At 39.3% G+C, this 15,633-nt stretch overlaps 1 protein-coding gene across 4 annotated transcripts in view; it reads right to left on the bottom strand.

Moving 5' to 3' along the window:
* si:dkey-97m3.1 (fatty acyl-CoA reductase 1) overlaps window positions 1-15,633 on the bottom strand; it is a 128,408-nt gene that overhangs the window by 26,358 nt on the left and 86,417 nt on the right. For all 4 annotated transcript variants that reach the window (XM_052030574.1, XM_052030576.1, XM_052030577.1 and 1 more), the window contains one exon: window positions 1,915-2,092. In XM_052030574.1, the coding sequence (XP_051886534.1) occupies window positions 1,915-2,092 (178 nt within the window). The remainder of the gene's footprint in view (window positions 1-1,914; window positions 2,093-15,633) is intronic.

The raw sequence follows: 15,633 nt of genomic DNA, 5'->3' as shown, positions 1-15,633 counted from the left end.
AATTGATTCAGCAGATGAAATATTAAAGGAAAGATACAAGTATGTTGAAGGTTGAAAAGCTACTTCAGGTTTCAAAGTATCAAATGAACAGGACAATTTATGACCATGACTTTTAAAAACATTTAAGTGGTACTTAGAGCCAGATAAATGTTTATGTACTCTCTTCATTTTTTAGCTATGAAGGCCGGGGAGGAGTGCCGGAAAATGGACTTAGTATATTTAGGTACTTCATGGCCAGCACGGACACGGTGGACTGAAGGGTCTGTTTCTCTGCTCTATGGCTCCATCCATGCACATTTGTAAGATTATGACATTAGAACTAAGTCACCTTTTCATTCTAGTAAACGAGATCTAGTTTGTCTACTGAATTGTGTGCTGAAATTAAGATTTTTTTAGAAACAATTTTGCTGTAAGTTGCAAGACATTGAGCTTGAACAAAAGATTATATTAAATTAATTTGCTGATATCAGCCAAGAAACCCAAGTAGAAATCCTTTGCAACCAACTTAAAATAAGACGCATCTCATTCCAGCTCATGGGTGCTGCTGATCTGGAAATACTAGAATTAATCTCTCACCATTCTTAACTAGACTGCATAGTTACATATGCTCTGTAGGTTAACAATTTTAACATAGAATTTCAAGAAATACACATTTTCCTTGTCGCAAAAGTCAGTATTATATGGGAAAAATAGTTCCCCTGTTCTGAGCATTCTATTTATATTTTACATTATCGGTTACAGCGATGGGAATTGTGATCAGGAAGTTTGTAACCATATAGAGATCGAGTTTACAATTTTAAATTTTAATGACAATATTGCCTAAAATACACACATCTATAAAAGGAAATTTTCCAAAGGAAAGCAAGAAATGGTTGAAAATTTGCATCCATTCCCAAAAGTCAACAATTGAATAATTATTATGTGTTCTCTAGAGGCAAAAGCCCTATCTCCACTACAAGCCACAGCTGCACAGTAACCAAAACCAATCTATATCAATCCCAGGACATTTATCCAGCTATGGTTTAAAATACTGAACCAATGCCCTTGCACTGTTTTTCCTGATCCAAACCATATAAAAAAGTTTGATATTGGTTATTAGGTTTGATAAATTAAAACCATAAATTAATACAAATCCATCTCATTTAAATATTTAAAGTGTAAATAGATACATTTTTGAAAGGTCAAGGAATTAATCGTCTGCAGTCTTTCTTTGATTTCCAGATATTCAGCTTAATTCACAACATTGAACCAAAACAAAGGAGGCTAATTTACACGCTATAATACTGTACGGATCAGCCTACCAGTTGTCCGAACGGAGCAGGTGAATCCTCTGAGTTGCAACCATTACTTGAGTCAACATTGTGCACTTTGTAGAACATTTAAATTTTAGTTTGATTGCAGTGTAACCTACATGGTGGTCACAGCCAAAAAACTGTCGATTTGAAGAGCCACTTAAACTTGGCTCTTAACTCTCAAAATGCCTCCTCAAAGTGGTTTGGTTCCCATGTTCTCAATAATTCTTATCTTATTAGAAGGCACAAACCCATCCAAGACCTGAGCAGTACTCACATATTCACAGAGGCTCTTTGACCATCCACCGCATACCTAGCACTAATAGACAGCTACAGATTTGAACATGATCTCCCTTTTACCTCTAGCAACATAGTGGACTCCATGGGAGTTCATGTGCTTCTCTGGATATAATAGCAGGGATTAGTTATGAATGAACTGTGAATAAACAGAAATACACACATTTTGATGCCTCTCTCCTCTTAGGTCCACCCAACTAAATGGTTCCCTCCTCATGTCCACCCAAAAGATGAACAAGATTAAAAATACAATCGGTACTCTGCCTCAGAGTTAATAGTAGCAGCACCCTGATAAAATGCATTGGACTAAAACAAAATGACTTACTGGGAATGGCTCCTGCCAACTTGCTCCAACAATGGAAGGTCTGATAATGGCAATATTCAAATCCCCACCCTCTTGTTGGACCACATACTCTGCAAGTGCCTTTGTATAGGTGTATGTGTTTGGCCGGTCTCCTATCAGTTTGGGGGTGATATCTTGGATCATGCTTTCATCCATCCATCTGGAATAAAAGACATTTAATAAAAAAAATCATGAAAAACTGCCATGGTAAGTTTAATGATTTAAGCCAATAGGATTCATTAACATGACTGACAATGACAGGCATTTGATTAATTGAACACGAGGGAAGAAATAACCATACAGGTAATCAGACTGAATAAACCACTTGTTAGTTTCCCCCCACTAATGGTTGTGTTGTATTGGCAAAAAGAACAGCATGAAAAGCAAAGGAAAGAATTAAATTGTAAGACAGAAACATGGGAAGATTGTTTATAGTCTGATCATCCTAGTCAATTAAGTGGAGTCTAAAAAGCAAATTAAAAAAATGTAGTTATATGAACTTTACCTGTTCTAACTTTCACAGTTTGAAATGTTAAGAAATGACAAGTTTCAGAAAAGCTTTAAGACTGATTTGCAACAAAATCCTTCAGAATTCCAAGTAAAACACGATGAAGCAACCATTGTTTATCATCTTACATCCCAGATAAACCTGCATGCTTAAAAACTGGCAAAATTGAAAATTAAATATAAATTTTATATGAAAACTCATAATGTTTTACATAATGTTATTAATTGTATGCATTACAGTCTTTTCTTCATTAAGTACTTGTGAAGAATGACAACACTGTGTGAACAACCGAGGAATAGCCAGATGCAGAGGAAGGTAGTGTTTGACATCCTGTAAGTTTCTTATGCAGAGCTAATTCAGGCTCAAACAGGATGTTTGATCATTATCTCTCAAACCAGTGCTCAGTCATAGCTTTAACGATAATTAACCTGCATCTTAATGCCTTAACATGTCCTACTGAAATTCAGATTTAACAGGTTACTTGCCCAGCAAGGCTCCTGACAAAACCATTAGAATTTCTGCCCTCAAACAGAAGCTATAGCAGAGGGGAGTGCAGCCAGGCCTGAGCACATTGTATGCCAACTCCTCAGAAGGTTAGATTGCTCACCAGTTCTGCTCCAGTGGACTTAGATAATGACCACAAAGGGATGGCCTGCAAGAGCAGTGTGGGTGGAAGTGCCTGGCTGTCTTGCCAGAAAGTCTGTCAGAGATAGAGGACCAGATTGCAATCTTCTCCTATCTTCAGCTGGGCTGTGCACAGAGCCAGGAGCCCAATATCACCAGCCGGAAATTGGTAGCATAGATCCCACCACTGTGCAGCAGGTGATGGCGGATATCTCAACTTCCAAGCAACTCAAGTGGAAACAGTGTCTCAGTTTAGTTGTGGAAGCTCAGACCATCCAGGCTTTGCTTGGTATTAGCCCAGCCTACACTCCTGCTATCAAAGTGGTCACACATGCATGATTCATCAGGTCCAGGAGTCATATCAATGCGAAAGAGAACCAGCATTCTGTAGTCAAAATCCATATTGCCATTAAGAATCATATTCAAAAGTGGGCTTCCTTTAATTCAGAAGAGCTTATTTTTAACGTCAATGTGGAGCAACTTTCTGTTCTGGTACCTATCCAGTGAGTGGCTGACTCGAGATAATGTCAGTAATGTCAATTGAAGATAGGCATCATTTAACCACAAGTCAGCTGATATTGCTAATCCTGCTCTGATTTGGAGACATAAGAAACGTAACAGAGCAGCTGTCAAACATGAGTCTGACTGTTAAAGAGAAGCAATGGAATGGAGAAGCAGCTTTTAGCCATATGGAAATTTCTGGAGATCCCACAGCAACATGGAGGTAAAATAATGAAGTACTTTCAACCTAAATATACAGAGTAGACTACAGCTTCTAGTTTCCTCTGAGCATAGACAAGGATCTCTTAATGTCCTTAAAAAAAAAGCTACTGCCTGTGTGGTTTGTGGGGGAGTTAAGCAAGAAGCAAAGGTAGAGTCAAAAGTGGCACTTAGAATTCATATAATGATCAGGGACCCCTATTTGCAAAGGTTGATCATCCTCATTTCTGAGAGAATCAAATGTCCACCCAGATCCAACACTGCCTGATAATCGAAATGCACAGACTTTCAATAATAATTTGAAATTTTGCTCCCCTTTGTCATCGTGTTTACAGGGAAAATAGGGAAATGACAAGTAACCACTAACGTAGAGTCATTCTGCCCAGACTGTGTTTTCCCAACAGACCCAAGATGTTCTTATTTAAAGACAATATATTACTTGAAAGCACGCTCTCAAGTGACCTAGGTTACTCTATTCAAGCACAGTTTCCAATACGTGTGTACCCTGCCAAAGACAGAATCAAACCATAATTCTTTATTAAACAGAAAAATTTGAAAAGTGTTTTGTGTAAAGATCAACTGAAGCATATGTACAGGACAAACCCCATCCAGGTTTCCAAAATAGTTCTCACAAGCTACATGCTCCATTACTTCAACCTGGCATGAGCCCACAAAATGCAGCCAAGGCAGAGCATTGTGAAGAAACAAAATAAGGAATTAGCAGCTGTTGCGGCAACAGAGACCAGTTCTTGAGCCACTAATTGCAGAACATTTCTTCAGTGCTAAATCACATTACCCAATTAACTGTGACTAAACATCTTGTGCTATATTGTAATGATCAGTTCCCTTTCTATTATTATTGTTACTTGCTATATTGAGAGTGATTTCTGAAGCATTGTACAGCAGAAGTGTGGCAGGGCTTTGGAAATGATGTGACCATCTCCATCTTTCCGAGTGCCCATCCATAGGGATTGCCAGGATCAGATGGCAGACTTTGATAGGCAGTTTGGGATTATGGTCTTGTAGTCTTGGGCAGAGCAGTTGCCATACCAAGGTGTAATGCATCCAGATAGGATGCTTTCTATGGTGCATCTGTTAAAATTGGCAAGAGTCAACAGGGACATTCTGAATTTCCTCGGCCTATTGAGGAAGTAGAGGTGCTGGTGTGCTTTCTTGGTCATAGTGGCTATGTGGTTAAACCAGGACTTTCAGGATGTTGATGAGATTTCTGATGGAGATGAGGAAAAATATCTTCTCTCAGAGTTATGAACTTTGGAATTCTCTGACTCAGAGAGCTGTGGAGGCAGAGTCATTGAATCTATTCAGGAAAGAGACTGACAAACATTTAAATACAAAGGAAGCAAGAAGCCTGGAGAGTAGGAAAATGATGTTGAGGCCAAGTCGAACAGACTTGAGCAGTTGACTGGCTGACTCCTGTTCTTGTTTCTTAAGATACATATAAAGCAGCTCACTCTATTCTTAAAACAGAATAGTTTAGCAATTTTGAACAACTGTGCTGATTGTATCATATTCCAATTTGTAGACAAGCGAGTCACAAGATCCTTGAAGTAAAAACAAATAAGCTTTGTGTGATTCCAAAACCACCAGAAGCTCGTAATTTTAGTACAGGATTCCAGAGAATAAATGACACCTTCCTTACAACAATGTATAAATAAGAGTAAAAGGAATATAACGAGAAGGCCATACAGCTCTTCAATCCCTTTTAACAATTTGTTGATTTTATAGCTAATCTTCCTTGACTCCACTTTCCTGCCAGATCCCTTTGTTAAAGGATTCCAATCTACTGATCTCAGCTTTGAATACATTTAAGAACTAAGAATCATCAGATCTCTGATGCAGAGAATTCCAAATATCCACAATCTCATAAGTAAAGAAATTCATCCTGACCTCATCCAAAATGTCTCTGACCCTTTATCCTGAGTCTCTGTTGACAAGTTCTAAATTCCCCAGCCAAATGAAACTTACTCTCAGCAGTCACTCAATCACTTCAGAATCTTACATACTAAACTGAGATTTGGATTTAAATGGTCTCAAAAAAAAACTCAGCGTACTACATTCTTTTCGGTTTTGATTCTCCTTGGCATCCTATTCTTGTAGGCAATATAATGGGGTGGGTAGGAGGTTCAGTATCTTTCTTAGAAATTACTGTTGTAAACTTGGAAAGCAAAATTAAGAGTATTGAATCACTATTCCTAAGCCCCTGCTTTACTTAGTTATTAATTTCTCAGGATCTGGGTATCTTTGCAAAGCCCACCATTTATTGTCGAGCATCCAGGCAAGTGCAGAGTATTTCAACATATCCCTGACTTGTATCTTGTAGATGGAGAGGCTTTTGGGTGTCAGTGGTTGAATCACTTGCTGCAAGATATCCAGACTTTGGCGATCTAGTGGCTACTGTATTTATATGGTTGGCCTGGTTGAGTTTCTCGTCAATGGTGACCTCCAGGATGCTGATGGGGGGGGGGGGGGGGGGGCGCGGGGGTTGCTTAGCAATTAGAATGCAGTTGAATGTTAAGGGTAGATGGTCAGACTCCCTCTGACACTTTTGTGGTATGAATATTATCTGTGACTAATTAACCAATGCTTGAATGTTATCTAAACCTCGATGCCTGAAGACATACTGCTTCATGGAATTGATCATTGTAGAATCAGCAGCAAACAACCCCATTTTTGGGCATTTAATGGAGGGAAGGTTATTGAAGAAACAGCTGATGACTGGGTTTAGGACACTACCCAAGCTACTACTGCAGCAATGTCCTGGGGCTCAGATGACTATCTTGGTGTGAGATATGATTCCAACCCCTTAATGTTCATTACCTTCAGTTTTACTAGGGCTGCTAATGTCACACTTGGCCAAATGTTACCTTGATGTTAAGACCAGTCACTGTTACTTCACCTCTGAGATTCAGTTCTTTGATCCATGTTTGGAAGAAGGTTGCAATCTCTGAATTAGAGAGTCCTGGTAAAATCCAAGCAGGGCGTAAGTCAGCAGGTCCTTGGTGAGAAAGTGTCACTTGGTAATGACATATTCCATATTTTAGTGATGATTGGGAGGAGACTCAATGGTTGGTTACTAGCTGGATTGGATTTGTCTGCTTGTCGTGAACAGAACATAGCTGGGTAGATACTAGTGATATATTTGTATGGGAACAGTTTGGATGGACACACAGTTAGTTCCTGCAAAGCAGGTCTTCAGTGTTACAGCCAGAGTGTTGCCTGGTCCCATAGGCTTTGTTATATCCAGTGCTTTCAGTCATTTCTTAATATTATGCAGAGTGAAGTAAATTGGCTAAAGGTTGATTTCTGTGATGGTGGGAATTGCAGGAGGATCTCTTCAAAAGGGCTAGCACATTGAACTATTCCAGAATGAAACATCTGCTTTATATTCAAAATTACAGATAAGAGGTTTGGGGCATCACACACACACCATACTGCATCTTATTCCTCTTGCATTTTATAACTGATCTCACTTGACATTTCTCCAGCTTCTGGACAATGATGTGTTTCTCAGAAAAAAGAACTGGGTAATATTGATGACAGTGCTGTTTGTTGATTATATTTCCACCTTCAGGGAAATTAAAAGAAACACAAGAACTAAAGTGCAATATTTGTGGTCTATTTGTTTTATCTTTCAGAATTATCTTTTAATACGACTGCTGATAAAACATTTGAAAGTGATACAAAAATTGATATTTAAAGATCAAGGAAAGCAATATACATTTACCAGCAATATTCTTCAATGAAAATTTCAGCTCTTATGTCTCCTTACAAAATGCATCCTGTAGCAGCCTTAAAGTTGCTAAAATTTGTGAATCAGTGCATAACATTTCTGTTGTAATGGCAAAAGTGTTTATAGAGAAAAGCTTTTAAGCATTACAAGATAGATGTTTGGACTATTTCAAAGATTGAATGCTGGTTGGCAGAGCACTGCAGATGCACGGTTAGATGGAAATACAAAACACATGAGAGCATAAATTTTCTCACTGTACATCATTTCAATCAAGACCAAAATCAATAAAACTGTATTCTAACAAAAAGATAAACAAAAATGCCAATAGAAAAATAAATTTTAATAAGTATGTTCAAACAAAAACTTAATGGCTGCATTACTCCATGCTGCTTTGTTTTACAATCTTTGTAATGGAAACTTTCCAACTCAGTTTCATTTCAGGGGTGTTCCACAGACTTTGGTGTGGTCTCATTTCTCTTGCAATTTCCAACTAACCTCATCGAACCTCTCTCTAACGTCTGGGCAATGATTCAGAAGATCAGATAAAAGGCTTTATGATGTTAGAAGCTGTCTGCTCCTTAGTTTGGTCAAAATTTTGCTCCAGTTAAACAGAACCCAGCTGAAACCACATCAAAGAGACTATGTACAAGTCTGGTGTCCCCATTAAGGAAGAATATCCTCGCAATAGAGGAAGTGCAACGAATATTCACAAACTGTTCCTAAGATGGTGGGTTTGTCATATGAGGAAACACCAAGCAGATCTGTACTCAATTCTTGAACGTAGAAAAGTACAGCACAGGAACAGGGCCTTCAGCCCATTAGGTCTCTGCCAACAATGATGCCAACTTAAACTAATCCCATCTGCCTGCACATGATCTATATCCCTCCATTCCCTGCCTGTTCATGTGCCTGTCTAAATGCCTCTTTAATGTTACTGTCATATCCATTTCCACCACCTCCCCTGGCAGCACATTCAAGGCACCAACTGTGTGTGGGGGGGAAAAAAAAACTTGTCTTGCACATCTCAAATTTTTCCCCTCTCACCCTGGGAAAAAGACTATCTACCCTATCTATGTCTCTCATAACTTTATATACTTCTATCACGTCGTGCCTCAACCTCCACACCCCAGAGAAAACAATCCAAGTATGTCCAACCACTCCTGAAAGCTAATACACTCTAATCCAGGCAACATCCTGGTGAACCACTTCTGCAGCCTCTCCAAAGCTTCCACATCCTTCCTGTAATGCGGCAATCAGAACTGCACACAATACTCCAAATATGGCCTAACCAAAGTTCTATACATCCATAACACGACTTCCCTACTTTTATACGCAACACCCCGAATGACGAAGACAAGCATATATACGCCTTCTTTACCACCCTATCCACTTGCATCGCCACTTTGAGAGCTGTGGACTTGCACCCCAAGATCATGCTAGTAAGGTCCTGCCATTTACTATATACCTTGCTCTTACATTTGACCTCCCAAAGTTCAACAGCTCACATTTGATTAAACTCCATCTGCCATTTCTCTGTCCATATTTCCAACTATATCCAATGAGGTAACCTCATTGAAATACACAAAGTTCTTATCGGACTTGTCAGGGTAGATATGGAGTTGATGTATCCCCTGGCTGGGGTATCTACAACCAGTCTGAAAACAAAGTCAGTCTTTCGGAACAGAAAAGAGGAAATTTCTTCACTCAGTAGAGGTGATCACTTGGAACTGTTTAACCAAAAGGGCTGTGAAGGCACAGTTGAGTATATTCATGACAGAGATCCATATATTTTTAGGTACATTGGTAGCCAGCTAATCACCATCTCACTGAGTACTGATTTATTACAGTGCATTGTTCCCCCAGAATGAGCACTCACAGGTACATAGTCCCCTGGCTGTACGCTGCTGTGCCAGCAACCTGGCACAAGCCCCTGCCCACTGCTGGTACTCCCCCACCTAAGCATTGCCCCAAGGCTCAGTGTGGGGAAGCTGCCTGTGAGGACTGGTTTTGGGCAGTTCAGGGCAAGCAGTGTGGCTGCTCAGTGCCGAGATGCGAGACCTGCTCCAGGTGTTGAGAGACTAATCACATCCTACGGTCTCATCAACACCTATCGGATGTGTTGGAAGCTGCTGATTCTCCTCTTGGTTTGGCCGCACAGCTGCCCCCGGACCAGAAATTTCCCTATGGCAAGGAGCTCAGGGATCAGCAACCACTGCTGAGCTTATTACCATAGAGAAATTTCTGTGCTGCGGAGAATTGAGCAGCCAAACAAAGAGATATGGAGTCAGCAGTTTCAATCGAATCAAGCAAGTTGTGATAAGAGAGACATGATCTGTTAACACATAGGGCAGGTGCTGACAGTCCCCAGCAATGGACCACACTCACTGTGCAGTCTTGAGTCATACCTTTCAATGAGCGTCCCTATGCTGAGCCCAGATGGTCTACAGGTGAACAGGGCGAGTCTTTCAGGGGGGAAGGGCAGAGATTCTTACCAGGGTGCTGACACCCAAGTTCCTGGGAACAGCAACAAGCAGCAGAAAGGAGGACAGAAGTTCAAGCCAGATTCCTGCACAGCAGTTCTGTCAGTAATGCAGATCTATATGTGTAACACAACACTCTTGGTACTGATTCAATTCATGTTTTAGTTCCTGGGAATGTATCCCAAACACTAAGTGAGGTATCAGTATTTCAAGGAAACCAAGGTGTATGAGGTTAGTGAAGGAAAGTGGCAAGTATCAGCCAGAGCAGGCACATGAGACCAAATAACTGACTCTTGCTTCCTTTCCTTAATGTTATGTTCATCCATTTTGGAGTATTTTCTGTACTGAAAAAAATTCCAACATTCCAGCATCAAATTGTTCAGAAATCCTGATTGTTTAGAATCTGACTCATTCATTGGTCCATAATGATTTTATTTCAAAAACAGACTTTATTCATAATAATGTTATACAAAAGAAGAAACTGTGCAAAACTTTTACATTCATGGTCATTACATTCAGTAGGTGCCCTAATGTGAGCCAGGGGTTCAGAGTGCAAGCGAAATGTGCGGCCGGAGCCAGGGTCTGAGTGCTTGTGTATTTCCCACTCCCATTAAACTCACTGGATTTACTAGAAAATTTGTAAAATGTAAAATAGTGAAATAAAGGTGTATTTGGGTACTAATGGGAGTAACATCCAATAACCTGGAAAATCTGCTGGTCTGGCACCAAAGTCCCGAGGGTGCCAAAATTTTGCTGTATTATGTTTTTTGTCAGTTTCCTCCAATCCAGGCAGAACTACTTTAATATATTCAGCAGATGCCCATTGGCTTTTACCGTATATACTTTGGAACAGGGTTAGTTGCTGCAGCAAATTAAGAACCATTGATTCACAATCAGAAAGGGGCAATATGTGGTGGACTCCTCTGATTTTAACCATTCAATCATCATAAAGTGGTTGGGTTAAAATTGGGTGTGGGCCTTAATAAATCTATACAATTTTAATAGGACTAGACAGATGGGATGCAGGGAAAAGGTTCCGCATTGGCCAGGGAGTCCAGAACCAGGAATCACAGCCTTCAGATACAAGATATGCAATTAAGAACTGAAATTAGGAGAAATTTCTTCACACAGAGGGAAATGAACCTCTGGAATTTTCTATCACAGAAGACAGTGAAGGTCAAGTCAATAAATATATTCAAGGAAAGTTTCTAATGCCAAAGTGATCAGAGGACATAGGAAGAAAATGGGAACTGAGAAATGAAGTGGATGATAAGCCAAACTCACACTAAATGATGGAGCAAGTCTGAAAGGACAAATAGCATACTCTTTTTTTTCTATGACTTCTTCATTGTCTATTTACTTAATGTACATCCTTTTCCTTACCCTCAATTGTTCCCTTATATCTTTATTCATTCATGGAACCGCAATCTCATAAAGGTTTAGTTTGTTCTTTCATTCTGGAAGAATAAATTGTTCCTGCACTTTGTGAACCACTGTTTTAAATGTTTCCCTTTGTTGTTGATATTGTTACCTATTTTATCTTCACAAGCTCTATTCTTAGCCTCTCAAAATCAGCTTTTCTTCAATCTGTTAATCTGGTTAGGTTACGTCCTTCCCTATTATTTTCTTAAAGATATTATATCATGCCTAGATCTTCCTACTTTTACTTGAGCCCCCAAATAATATACAGTACATGAACTGGCTTATTATAGCTACTCTCAAAATAAGGAATGTCATCATTATAAGCACATACAGCACAGAAGATAGCTTATATATTTATATATATGCAAGGTTCACTGAAAGATTTCTGACATGGTGTGATTTGACCATACACCCTTTGTAATTGTGTCCCAGTCCAATAGTAATCATTGGGCAATCGAACTGTTGGCTTCCATAGAGCATCATTGACTAGGTGCGGTCTACATATCAGCATATTCTGGACTTTGCACTTGCATCCTGCTGCATGGAAATCCAGAACCTGCTGGAGCTCAAATATGAACACAAGACCTCTTGTTCTGGCAATGTCCTGAGCCAAGGGAGCAGAAACACATTTCCATTCAAGCCAGCAATCCCACTAAAATGAAGTGTATCCTTCCCTGCAGCTCAGTACTTTAGTAATGAGCCCAGTGACAGAGCGATAAGAGAGATGTGTCCATATCCAGCATATTCCGTACTTCCGTGCTGTAGTACACATACAAGTCTGGAATGCATTAACATGCACATTGTAGCTAATCAGTGGTTCCCTACAGAACTCTTGGGTAGCCATGAGCAGGATACAGCCAAAGATTATTTACAGAATGAAATGCAATTGCAATTACACTGGATTCCTGATTATCAGAGATGTGAAGAAATGGTGAAAAAGGCTTCTGATTACAGAAGTTGCTGCATCAGTGAGGCCACCAGGACACTGGAAATTACACTAAAAAGGTGGTGGCTTTTTCACCAAGAAAGGTGAACACAAGTAGTGGCTAGATCAATTGTAGCTTCATTTTAACAGCATATTTTTGTTAAAGGTGGCTAAAATTCCCAGACCTAATGAATCCAGCAGGTAAAATGAGGTGAGCGAGACAGGATCCATGAAGTGAAAGCCTTTCTGTACTATCGGTGGGTTAGGGGAAGCCCACTTTCAAGTGGTCAGCCAAATATTGGGAACTTGAAAAGAGCACTGCCACCAGTAAGAGGAAAAACTAGTTAATTAGTTCCCAACTGCAGACCAGGGTTTACACCCATGGCCTGATACTTGCAGTCACAATTATTGGATGTTCAAGAGAACTGTGATTGGCAGGCAGAATTTAAATGCAGATTTCTTAATAATTTGAAATATTCCATTAATCAAATCACTGAGTTCACTGCATGGACAGGTGCGGTACTTGCTACCCCGGATGTACTGCATGTTTAACATCGACATGCTGCGCTCTTTTACCAACATTAGATATCTCCTTGGCAGATGCTCAGTGGTGAGCAGAGCAATTTGAAAAATGAAGTGCTATCCCTTTCCTTGTTCTACAAGGGATTGTAAGCAAATGGGTTGATTGAAGTAGCTGGAGATGATCTACTCAGAGAAGGCCAAGAAGATATTAGATAGAAGTGTTTAAAATCTGGAGGGATTTAGATAGAGTAAGTAAAGAGAAGCCATTTCCAATTATCTGCAAGGTTAATAATCACCAGAGAGAACAGATTTAAGACAAAAACCATGGGAACGTGAGGAAAAAATTATTTGTGCAATAAGTAATTAGGGCTTGTGATACACTATCTAATAGGATGCTAGGGAAGATTTGAATGTAGTGGCCAAGAGGGAATTGGGTAAATAATTGAGAGAAAAAAAATGCAAGCATATGCGAAGAGAGCAGGAGAATCAAATTAACAGGATCACTCAGAAGGACAGGTGCAGATTTGATGAGCCAAATGGCCTACTTCTCAACTGCTTTATTCTTTAATTGGAATGACAAGCACGGGTTCAGGAAATAAAATATATACATTTTTAAATCCCACTTGACTTGTCATCCTTACCTACATCTGCCAATTAAAACTGTTTGCTTTACTCCCAAGAGTGTCTGCTGACTGCGTTTACCCTTGTGACAAATGTAGGTCACTTGGGATGTTAATTCATTGCCAGACCTGTACATTACGAGAAGCTTTCTGATGGTGTGCAAGCTCTAATCAATGCTGTGCTGGCACATTTTTTTTTAAATTTAAAACAGTATTTTTTAATTGAGCTGTGAGACAATTGGATCCAAGGCCAAAAATATAGGAGGCAGGACCTTATGTCATTTCTTTCTTTGCTGGTCATTTGGTATCACTTGCTTTTACTTTCAGCCAAAATAAAGACGAGTGGAATAAATCCTCAAACAATGGAATCATAGTATGCAAGAAAATTGTTACATTGGCCAGGAAAGGGACAGGAGAAGCAGCAAGTAATTTACAAGCTAGTGGAAAAAAAGGGATCATAAATGTTGGGAATGTGGTTTCAGTGTTCTTCATCTGTGAAGCAGTGTGTGAAAACAATAGAAGAAAACTGATTGAAAATTAGAAAGGAAATAATTTTAAAAATACTGTGAATGAAGCTTTTTTTAACAACATTGTTTTGGAGTTCAAGATATTGGGACAAGAATGGTTTGTATGGAATTCTAGAATACATCCTACATAAAGCCACAATCTTGATACCACCATGCAAAATGCTTCCACTTAATCAATCTGTTATCAAAATGCTATGCATTTCATCACCATAACCAGTATGTAAATTCATGGAATACTATTTGACCATTAGAGAACAGATGAGGCTTGAATCACACTTAATTCATGCAGTGTGTGCAGAGCAATAGCTTCATCCTTGACAAATGCAGCTGATTTAAAAGAAATGAGAATGGTTTGTACAAATGTGCTGCAGTTCTGTGGAATGGTTAAACAGTGCACTTTGCAAGTATCCCGTGGTAGCAGTGTGATTACAAATGATGCTCAAATAAGACAGAAAAGCCAGGGAAGTTTAAAGCCAGGGAATTTTAACTTTCATAATAGATTGGGATAAGCAAACTAGCTCATATATGAAAGATGATAACATTCGGAACTGTATCAAGAGTAATTTTCTGCAACAATGGTACAGAAACTCCTGCCAGCGGCAAGCCGCTGCCGACCAACACTAAACCCTAACTCGTCTTCTGATGATCCACTGCTGTCAATATTCTGTGAAATGCTGGACAATCAATGACAAAGCCTTCCACTTTGGCAGGAACCTACATAGTCCATACCAACATATGATGGTGGGGTTTGATGGGGAGGGGGGAAAACAGGTCCCTTACGGTAATTCAGCAAATGAATGGAAATGCTGGTGCAGACTTTAAGTTGTTGCTGAAAATGGGCCTGTATGTCTGAGAAACAATTAGGAAGCAGACAATATTAGGTTTAATATCAAGTAATGATCAAGACTAGTTAATAGTCTAATAATGTCTGAGTCTTAATCTAATAGTGATCAGTATACGATCAGTTTCAGTTTCAATGCAGAGTTCAAAGTGGAGAAACCTGAAATAGTTCCTTAGATTCTAATTTGGGAATGCTAAATTTCATGCATTTAGGCAGAGACTGTCCATGTGGATTGGGCAAATCTTCAGACATCTAAAACTACAGAACAGCACTGAGAGCAGTTCAAAAAAATTCATTGTGATACAATATCAGGCGCAAGAGTGCTTGTTGCCATGAAGAACACCAAAGAACTAAAGAAGTAAAGAACATAGTAAAAACCAAAAGAAGAAGCACTTAAACAAAAAAAGGCTAAAATAGACCTCAGCAACTGAGAAGGATCCAAAGCGCAAGAGACCAGGAAACATATTAGTATTCAAAAGCAAAACAAAAAGCCTCACTTTAACCCGCTGCTCCAGCCAGCTCCCAAAGTTAAATGACAAAGTAGGATTTGATCCTAATAGACATTTCAAGTAAAAATCATGTCTGCCAACAAGTATGACCAGTACTGTCAAATGTTTTCCAGAAATGCAGCCATCTAAAGTTTATGAAAACAAACATGATCTTCACCAACTCATAGGATGGTATCAATAATTTTTGTGGCATCAGAGTTCATGAACCAAGGAATTACCTGCCAAATTTATCTGTGAATTAGATTTAATAAC

This window comes from Pristis pectinata, chromosome 15 (assembly GCF_009764475.1).
Source record: "Pristis pectinata isolate sPriPec2 chromosome 15, sPriPec2.1.pri, whole genome shotgun sequence".
In the NCBI taxonomy this organism is placed as follows: Eukaryota; Metazoa; Chordata; class Chondrichthyes; order Rhinopristiformes; family Pristidae; genus Pristis; species Pristis pectinata.
This window is presented reverse-complemented; position numbering and strand designations above follow the sequence as displayed.